Here is a 10,798-nt window from a genome sequence, read left to right on the forward strand (position 1 = left end):
CCAATGTTTGACTAGCATATATATATAGGGTTTGTCTAGTGTGTGCCCATGGGCACATGCTAAGCACTAAAAACAATGAAATTGGAGGTTTTTGATTGGTTTGGTTGTTGTAATTGCAAGGGGGTCCATCATTATTCAAAAGTGTAAGCCAATCAAAACATAAGGAACTTATCAAATTTTGTGCTTAATGTGTGCCCATGGGCACACCATAGAAAAACCGATATATATATACACAACTCTATCTAATTCATTACATTTATTAGGGATATGTATGAAAACAAGATATCCACCTAATATTTTCTTAAGATGCATTATTTTTTCAAAAGGGACAAGTAAAAAGGGACGGAGGGAGTAAGTGTTTGATAACGAAATCGAGGAAGAACAAGTTTTAGTGACGGGTTTTTTTTATCGATCCAAAGAAAATTGGTCATTGTGTATCATTAAAATGGTAACGTTTGGCGTTTTAGACATCAAAGAAAGGATTGATCACATATTTAAAATTTAATATTTTTAAAATTTTCTCTTTGCAACTAAAAACATTTGTGATAACTTCAGATTCCGTTTCAGTCCTTTCTCCGTCGTGCTCCATCATCTTGCGGTGTAACTGCTGGATGGGTGCCTCCAAACAACGTTAGAGGGGATTGGACCCACGGCGCCTCCGGCGTGATAGTAAAAGAGCAGACTTGAAAGTAGATGGTCGAAAAATGAGCTATCTATCAATGTAGAGAGTGTGTGTATGGAGATTGTTGTATGTGATTGCTTAAGTGTTTATATTTGCTGAGTGCATATGTGTGTAAAAAATAAATGTGGAGAGAAGAGTGTCCCTTAAACCTTTGATCCTTACCCTATTTATAGGCTAAAGATAAGGGTTTAAGGGTATGTACCTTGTATCCTGACTGTCCACCTGTGGGGGCTGGATGCTTGACACCTGTCCAAGTGTCAGTTGTAGAATAGTATTTTGGAATATTCCTGCAATTGTCTCATTTGTGCATGCTTGACACCGTCCAAGTGTCAGTTGCAGAATAGTATTTTGGAATATTCCTGCAATTGTCTCATTTGTGCAGTAGTTGACTGTTAGGTCCCGTCCTTGTCATATCAGACTGTGGCTTGTTCAGGTGTCGGCTTGGACTCTTGTGTGCCGATCGGGGGAAGGGTGGATAGGTTGTGTTTGAGTCTGGAATCATCTCCGGGTCATGTAGTGCTCGGGTCCCTCTGTCCCATTTTAACTGCCTTTTTAGAGAGATGCACACAAACCAATTTTTACATTTATGGAGGTGTTTATTTGAATACTTTTACCTAGCTACCCCTAGTAAAGTCAAACTAAACCACTATTTGTATTGCATAGAAAATATAAGGTGCATTAATGAGGGGTAGAATTGAAATTCACCTACCAAATAGTTCACGAAAACAAGAAAAAATCACTTATTTTGGGACAACAACCAAATTCTAAAAAGGCTGTTAAAATGGGACGGAGGGAGTATTATATTTTTATTCAGAAAAAAAAATTACAAAAATATTAAGATTTGTTATATGATCAAAGCACATAAAAGACCAATATAATGTGGATCAGAGAGTACTTGGTGTGGATGTCTTAAAAAACGAATTTCATATTTATAATATTTATTTGAAATTGCATATATATTTAAAAATACGCTTATCTGATATCTATTAGATCTCTTTTGGTGATCAAAATTAAACTAACCATTTATTTCTTACAAACGTGCTTGTAAGATGTAAAAAAACTTATACAAAATAGGACGGGACCAAAGAAAATAATCTGAAATAAATAAAAAAATATTATTATCTAAGTAGGATATGATCACATAAAATGACTAAGAGTCGAACACATTACTATGAAACATATAGATGTCGTGCACTTACGTAAAAAAAAAAAATTAATATACAAGTGTTTCCCAATTTTGTCAATTATTTATGTACAGATATATAAAAAAAGGTATAAAATAATATATATATATATATATATATATATATATATATATATATATATATATATATATATTATTAATTAAGACCGTGAATTTTTATTTTTTTTCAAAGACCACACACATTATAAAACCGGACCTGATGATATACGTGCCTAATATACCATTTAATGTCAAAAAATAAATTAACTTTTATAAAAAGAATTTTCATGCAGTCTCTACTAATTCGATTAACCTAATATGAGTAAAACTTTTACCGGCCATTAAAATATTCTATGTTATTTATGTTATTTTAAGCAAGGCATCTCCGAATTTTTGAAAGTTCTGATTTGCAGCATGTATTAATGTCATGAAACAATATATATTATCTTGTAAATCTACACATGCATGGATAGCAAGTGAAACAATATATAAAATATTAAAAGTAATTTCATGGCAATTATGAACACATGCATTCACGTACATGTTATAATTTGGATCTTATTGTATCGAGATAACTAGTTGCATGATAAAATATATATAGACACTTGCAGAAGACTAAGGCAACTTTGCATACAGATACAGTTCACTGAATCACAATGATCAGTACTCAGAAGTCCTGGGTCAATCATGATTGCTGATAATCGAACTCAATCTTTGGGTATATCGTAATATCGGTGTATCCAGAGTATATTTTAGATCGGAGTTATATACGTATATATTTTGCACTATTCTGAAAAGTTAATTTTTCGAAAATGTAAGGAGCTAGTTGTGTACTAATTAGGGTCCATTGCAGTCTGGAGATTTGGTTGCTTAATTAAGGTAACAAAAGATGTGTTAAGTGTTCGGCAGTCTGTTCAAAACATTGAACAATGCACTAATACGTTGTATTTGTTGATGTTGTATTTGTTGAGATTTGTTGGATTGTCATGAAGCTTAACATGCATGTAGGGTAGAACCATAAAGCTATGTTATAGTGAGTAGTGACACTTGGGGAGATGAACACGGACTCTATTCATAGCACTAACGTTCCAAATCTTAATCTTCTTGATTTCCTTTATCTGGTGAAGATTTTATTTTAATTCCTGGCTATGTCTTTCACATATTTGTGGCTGTGATTTTCAGTCTGTGATTAACTATTAATCTTTATCTATTTTTCATATTATGTGTTCATTGGTATTGTAAAGTGTCAGTAAAAAAATAATATGGATAATTATGTATTTTAATATTTTGAAGACTTTACGAGAAATTATATAATTTCGATTTTTGGAGATATATTTGATTGTGATTATATATACATCAATTAACATATAAATTTTGTTTCAAATAAATTATCTGATTGGATTTTTTCATATAAATGACGACTAAGATCATTTATATAATAAAATATAGTGTCTTACTGATTTATAAAAATATTTTCTATATTTATTAATCAGATTATCGTGCGTTAACATAACAAAACATTTAAAATATTGTAAAATAACAAAAACGAAATTGAATGTACTAAATTATATTTTCCAATTTTAAAGAATGACACCGTAAGACTCCCACACTACTTATAACTTTTCTTTATAAATATATAATAAAAAATTTAAGGTATATCGCTAGAATTTATCATAGATTAGATTTAGTATGAGATCATGGTAACAGGGCACATGGGGTTAAGAAAAGAACAACATATATTAACATTTGTAATCTGTGGCTCGATAAACAAAGAAAATAAATCAGAAAATACTGTTAAGTTCGACCTCTTGGAGTTGAAAGACATCTCGCTATTAAAACACCATCCCCAACCGATTCTAAAGGATATAGCATAGACTAAATCCCCATAACCTTTGCGATAATTTTGTGAATCCTGACTAAACTCGCTATGATTGTGGAAAAGCTGCTTACAAACCCCCCACCACTAATAGTACCACTCCTGCCGTCTATTGTTCTAGAGGGTTGGAATCTGTGCCAAATTGGGAATCAAAGCAAAGTCGAACCTACAATAAAAATTCAAATTTTCTATGGTGTGCCATGGGCACACAATAATCATTAACTCCCATAAGAATATTAGCTTTTGATTGCTGGATAGATAATAAATGTTGATGGCCCCCTGCATTCACACCAATTCCACCAATCAAAAAAGCCATTTACATGAGAGTTGGTGCTTATTGTGTGCCCTTGGGCACACATTAGAAAGACCGATAAAAATTTAGCCTGCAATGTCGATAAATAACTACTGTTCTAAATTATGTGTTTGGTGAACCTAATTCGAAAAATTATTCAATCATCAATTTAATGTTCCTTGAACATATATTTGATAACAAGTATATAAGAATTACTATTTACGATCTATGTTCAAAGAGTTAGCGATTAATCACTAACTGATTAATTTTTATTCTATAATTCGTCGAACTGATTTAATATTTGATTAATCATTCATCAATCCGATTAATCTCAGATCAATTCAACTAATTTCTGATTAATCGTTGTTCCATGACTACAAATCCGATTCCCGTTTTTTACAATATTGTTTATGATCTACTACAATCGATTATTTCAATTACATATTACCAGAGTAAATCATTGTATAGACAGATGTGAGATTTTTAATCTAATAATTGCCTGCTTTTACAAGAATTAATAAATTTTTAAACAAAACTTTTTGATAATTTTGTGAGTTAATTTGTGTAGGGAAAGGGAAAGTCCAATGCTAAATATTAAATATTTATCATCATCTTCTAAAAATATTATTTATGATATTATTATAATTTTACTATTTTTTTATCAATAAATCATAAATCATTCATAATTTTCGTAAAACTTATAAATTATTTATAAATTTAGATTTATAAATAATCTCATATTTTTAATTAATTATTATATTTTTAAAAAATTAAGTCAAACGGCTCATTCTGCTTGTTCACCGGAACATACGGTGTTTCTGACTTCGTTTGATTTTTGATTCTTGTTCATACAGTACAAACCCCAAAAAATATATTATAATTATGAGCCAATTGCAGGTCATGCAAGGAAAAAGCACCCATTTTTTAATTTGATTATTTAATTTGCATGTACTGCCGTCACAATCTCGTAAATACACACAACTCCGAGGGCATAACCCAATTCAACTCCCTATTAAACCCCCACTCTCTCCATAATCAAACCCTCCCACAAAAAAACCAACAATCAATCCAAACAGCCCCTAAGCATCTCCCCACTGTCCACTTCCGTTTCCTCGGACCACCCAAACAGGAAATGTCGGCGTGCAGCAAAATCAGACACATTGTGCGCCTCCGTACCATGTTAAAACGTTGGCGTCAAAAGGCGGCCTCCCGTATACCGTCCGATGTGCCATCAGGACACGTGGCGGTCACTGTGGGTGCCAGCTGTAGGAGATTCGTTGTGCCCGCGAAGTACCTGAACCACGCCGTGTTTAGGGACTTGTTGGTCCGGGCCGAAGAGGAGTATGGGTTTAGCAATACAGGCCCATTGGCTATTCCGTGTGATGAGTTGGTTTTTGAGGAGATTATCAAGTGCTTGTCCTGGTCGGATTCGAAGAACCCGACCCGGTTCGCGAAAATCGAGGAGAATTGCCACGTGGACGTAAGGAATAATGCCGAGTTTTGGCCCGAGTCGCGGCCTTTGCTTAATGGGGTTACTGAGAAATCAATTTGGTGACGTTGAGTTTTGACTCGGCCGAGTTGACTCGGATATTGACTCGTTTGCACAATGATGAGGACGAGTTTGACGAGTCTCTGAGTGAACCCAAATGGGTCGTCATTTTCAAATTTGTTTTGTTATGTTTTTCACCTCGAATTTTTATAGGTGAATACTGAGTTACCGAGTCGAGGTGAAAACGATGGAGATGGCAAGTAGGTGGGACTGAGTTACCACCGAGTCGTCCCGGGTCGAGATCCGAGTGAAGGGAGGCAACATTAATCAATAAAAGTATTCACTCAGAGTTAGTGCTGGTTGGTTCACTTTTGTAAATTACGAGTATGATGATTAATGATGATTAGTGAAATTGTTGAGACAAGTTGAATTATGATTGTGCCTAACTATATTAAATCGACTCATCCAAAAAAATTGATATCAAAACAAAGAGAAGTATCTCGCGGTGCTCGTTGACTAAATTATATTTGTTGCATGTTTAAAAATTATATAAATAAAATCTATCAAAGAATAAAAAATTATATAAATAAAATGTATAAATATACTCGGTATATCATATTTAGAGTGAATAATGGGATTGCTTGTCTGATTTTATCAAATTCTAAAAATTTCTCATTTAATCGACCGATTCTCGATTAATGCTTATAAGATGATTGTGATTCGATTTTTGAAATATGATTAATCTTTATAAATATTTCTTGATCAAAATATATATAATTATTAAAATAATATATTGTTTTATTTTAAAAATGAACAATTTTAGAATTTATGATATAATAAATATATATTTGTTGATAAACAACTAATATAACACCAACTACATATTATTCCGTCCCGCATGATTGTTTACGTACACTGTTTACACATATTTTGAGACATTTGTAGAGTATATTTAATAATGTATTTTTTCTTTTTTTTAATTAAAAGTTTAAACGCCAAAATTTTTTTCAAAATTTTTTTTAAAAAAAATCATAACATGTCAGACTCAAAATATGTGCCAAAAAGTAACATAAAAAACTTGATGGGACAGAACGAATACATATTAAATAATATTTTAGTATTAAAATACATTTGATTTTTACTCTGATCAATCCTTTTAATTAGTCCTCGATTTTTCGACTAATTATAAATCCGTAACTCAACTCGTTAGGTTCCATGCCCAATTTGTATAATACTAATATATGTGTAAAGTTACTTATAAATTAGAACTTTATAATGTTTGTGTTTAAATAATTTTTATATTTATAATCTGCAATAATATAATAATTTGGTCATTTTAGGTTGCTTGTGTAGTATTTCGTCTGTGAATGTTGAATTCAAACTAAATATTATGATATAAATAAAAAAGAAAGCGCTTTAAAAATTCAAATATTGTTATATAAATAAAAAATTATGATATTATTATACAAATAAAATATTTATGTTAAATAATGGTTTTCTTTTCTAAGATAGAGCAACAATAATAATAGCATTTGGACTTTGTTATATAAATCGCAAAAATTCTCAATCACAATAAAATCTAATACAAAATCAAAATATTAAATTGTTGGAAATTATGAGAAAAAACATAATACGACAATCTAACTAGAACATGCATAATCATATGTAAAACACGGAGGTCGCAACGAAATATAAATCAGAGACCGATAAATTAACAAGAAAGTAAAAAAGAAATTATTTGTTCGATGGTGTAACAAAATCAAACAAGTGATGGATTTCTTGCAATTTCATTTTCAGAATAAAACAACTCAGATAAAAATACATTTACGCGACTATGATCAACAAACACTATCACATCATTTTGTCAAGAAAATCGATATATAAAATGTTTTTACATGTGGAGAATGTAGAGAAGTAACAATTGCGGTTTTCACAAATATTTCTTGTGGCATCACTTTGTTTTCACTTTTCACAACCATTTTGTTAAGTATATAATACTATACCCGAATTGTTATAGAACTAAAAACGGGGGTGAGCGATTCGTGCTTCGGACTGGTCTCGGTGCGAGATGCCTACGTATCTTCTGTGTGAAGAAGAATCAAGTCCAAAACGTAGTTATAGTTATGAGGGGTAGAGCCCTTTATATAGGCGCTTCAGAGTCAGAAGTCGGATGGAAGTATGATTCCATGTATCAGACTTTCTATCGAAGTAGGTTTCGAAGCAAGAGATAAGATAGAGCTCTTATCCTCTTGTTGTTGACGTTTATCCGAACTTCTGAATATTTATCTGCTAGAATCAGATGTATTATAGAATTTGGACTCGTAACTGGACCTCTGACTGGGCCTCTATTAATTAATTACGAAATTAATTAATATTTAAGAGCCGCATGCCCTATTTAACTGGGCTTTAGTGTTCTTGGGCTTTTAATATCTAATAATAATTAAATATTACTTCTGACCCATATCATTTGCCCCCCAACTTTCGACAAGTTTTGTAAAAACTTTTCAAAAGTTGCTGAGTCCTCGTCGGCTTTCTGAGCTCCTGATTCATATATCATGCGAGAAAGCTAACCTCTGCAAATTCCCATCGTCCAAGGTCTGAAGTTCCATAAATAGCGCAAGGATCTCACCGATCTTGACTACTTTGAAACAATTCGAGAGATGATTCGAATTGACTGTATAGTAAAGATAGCTCTGTTTCGTATCCTTCGGGATCGTACTTCATTTTTGATTGAAGTATCGGAAGACATGAGTCTTTCTTTTGACTTTTCGAGTCGTTTTCATGACACTACGAGTCTTTTTATTGGTACAACAAGTATTCTTCAAAATTACGTTTGTAATGGTACTTTCGAGTACTTTCGTATTTTCTCAGGGCTAAATTCAAATTAATTGGAATTTTTATGATTAAATTCCAATTTTCTAAAATTTTTCGAGCCTTTAAATAATTTTCAAAAAATATATTCGAAATTAAAATTTCAATTTTATGATTTTTCTTGTATTTTTCCCTATTTTTGGAATTTTTGGGACATTTCTTTTAAGAATTAAATAATTCTTTAATAGAAATTCATCCCTCTCCCTGAGATGCTCCCTTGGCGTGGGTACCCCCGCCAAGGAAGCACTTTAGCTTGCCACGCCTAGGAGTTATGTCTCCTGGGCGTGGTTGGTTGATGTCTTGGTTGTTCTGCCTCCTTGGCGTGGGTACCCCCGCCAAGGAGGCATTTTAGCATGCCACGCCTAGGAGTTATGTCTCCTAGGCGTGCTTGACGTAGCTTCCACTGTGACATGCTCCCTTGGCGTGGGTACGCACGCCAAGGAGTCATAATTCCATACCACGCCTAGTGGCAATGCTTCCTAGGCGTGGTTGACTTCAAGGCCTTTACACAGGCTTCATTTGTTAGTGCTTCCTTGGCGTGGGTACACCCGCCAAGGAGACACAATTATACACCACGCCTAGGAGAGATGCCTCCTGGGCGTGGTTGATTTTAGGGCCTTCACAAGGCTTTATTTGTTAGTGCTTCCTTGGCGTGGGTACACCCGCCAAGGAGACACAATTATACACCACGCCTAGGAGAGATGCCTCCTGGGCGTGGTTGATTTTAGGGCCTTCACAAGGCTTTATTTGTTAGTGCTTCCTTGGCGTGGGTACACCCGCCAAGGAGACACAATTATACACCACGCCTAGGAGAGATGCCTCCTGGGCGTGGTTGATTTTAGGGCCTTCACAAGGCTTTATTTGGTAGTGCTCCCCTGGCGTGTATACAGACGCCCAGGAGACATATTTATACAAACTTCATTTTCGCTAGAATTTTCATTTATTTTTCGTAATAAATAGCATTTTTTTTGCTCAATTAGCAAAAGTGCCCTAGGCGTGGCTACCCCCGCCAAGGAGACCATCAATTTGGCACGCCTAGGAGTGTGATGCCGCTATATGCTGTGGGCCTCAGTCTAGAACTTGTCAGGCCTATATTATCTAGTTTTTTCCTTTAAATTTTTCAAGTGTCTTCAAGAATTCTCTCGATTCTTCTAGAAGGGGTTGGTCTTTTCAAATTAAAGGGCTTCCCGCCTGTGTTTAGGCCTTTCAACCGGCCCAAAGCCCATTTCACCGGCTGTAAGCCGTGAACCCTAGGGTTTACGGGCAAATGAACGGGCTAGGACTTTCTATAAATCTAGAGACTGAGAGTTTCACTTCTCATTTCACTTCAAAATTTCCAAAGTTTCCTAGTTCAAATATCCTCAAACACTCTCTAGCTTTCTCTCGATTTTCCTTGTTTTTCGGCGAGATTTAAGGCTAATTTCCGGCAACCTTCAAGGATTCCCCAGATTCCGGCCGATCTTCAAGCGTTTTTTCCAGTTTCCGAGCAATATTCATCGTTTCTTCATCAGTTTCTGGGTTTCATACCTTCATCCGAAGAAGATCAATGGCTGATTCTGCATCATCACAGCAATCCCAGCAATCTCAACTTTCTCAGCCTCCGGCCGCTAATGCTCGTGTTCGGCGAGGTAAAAAATCCCTCGTCCATGCTAGCGTTGTTTCATTACGTGATTTACTTAGCGAGTTTGGTCAGGCTTTTCCCAACCTTCATCATCTTGATGCATATAATCATCCCTCTAAATACAAACAAAAGGATGTAGATATAATGGCTAAATTATTTGGGATAGAGCATCCGTATAGGGCCGTGGCTCCAGGCCCAAATGATAGGGCTTGCTACCCTAGGCCTGGGACCATTAGGGTTTATGAAGAAATGTTTTACGCGGGCTTCAGGCTTCCCCCTCCAATGTTTGTTTATAGGTTGTTGGCCGAAGCCCGGGTGTGTCCAAACCAACTCCAGCCCAATGGCTGGAGGTTTATCTACTGTTTTTTAGTCCAGTGTAAAAAACATAACTTAGAGCCCAGTGTGGCCGTCTTTAGATATTTGTTTAAGTTTGTTAACGCACCAAACGATGAGGGCTGGGTCAAGATCCAGTATAGGACTAAGGGCCGCAGCATTTTCATATCGGACTCGGCCCCTGACTCCTTTCCTCGGTGGAAGGGTCAATGGTTTTATTTATATATGGAGGGGGCCGATTGGGCCGATTATTTCTATTCTCATTTTAGCCGGGCTGAGGATGGGGCCATGAGGTCCCTTAAACTAGGGGTCGAAGAGAGAGCGGCCATAAAGATTTTGACTGAGGATTCCCTCCATCACACTTCGCTGCTTATTTCTGAGGCCTCACTCCAAAGTCATGGGCTAAGTGATTTGGGCCCTGAGGGTAAGCCCACCATGATTTTTAAATTCG

At 35.0% G+C, this 10,798-nt stretch overlaps 1 protein-coding gene across 1 annotated transcript; it reads left to right on the forward strand.

Annotated features, from left to right (window-relative positions):
* Positions 1-5,062: 5,062 nt before the first annotated feature.
* Positions 5,063-5,955, forward strand: LOC108213203 (indole-3-acetic acid-induced protein ARG7). The gene has a single exon (XM_017384975.2). The coding sequence runs from the start codon at positions 5,166-5,168 to the stop codon at positions 5,586-5,588; it is 423 nt and encodes a 140-aa protein (XP_017240464.1). The 5' UTR covers positions 5,063-5,165; the 3' UTR covers positions 5,589-5,955.
* Positions 5,956-10,798: the final 4,843 nt, after the last annotated feature.

Source organism: Daucus carota, chromosome 6, assembly GCF_001625215.2.
Source record: "Daucus carota subsp. sativus chromosome 6, DH1 v3.0, whole genome shotgun sequence".
NCBI classification, from domain to species: Eukaryota; Viridiplantae; Streptophyta; class Magnoliopsida; order Apiales; family Apiaceae; genus Daucus; species Daucus carota.

Excerpts from the sequence above, each read along its gene's own strand:
- LOC108213203 (XM_017384975.2), top strand. The coding sequence starts at position 5,166 with ATGTCGGCGTGCAGCAAAATCAGACACATTGTGCGCCTCCGTACCATG.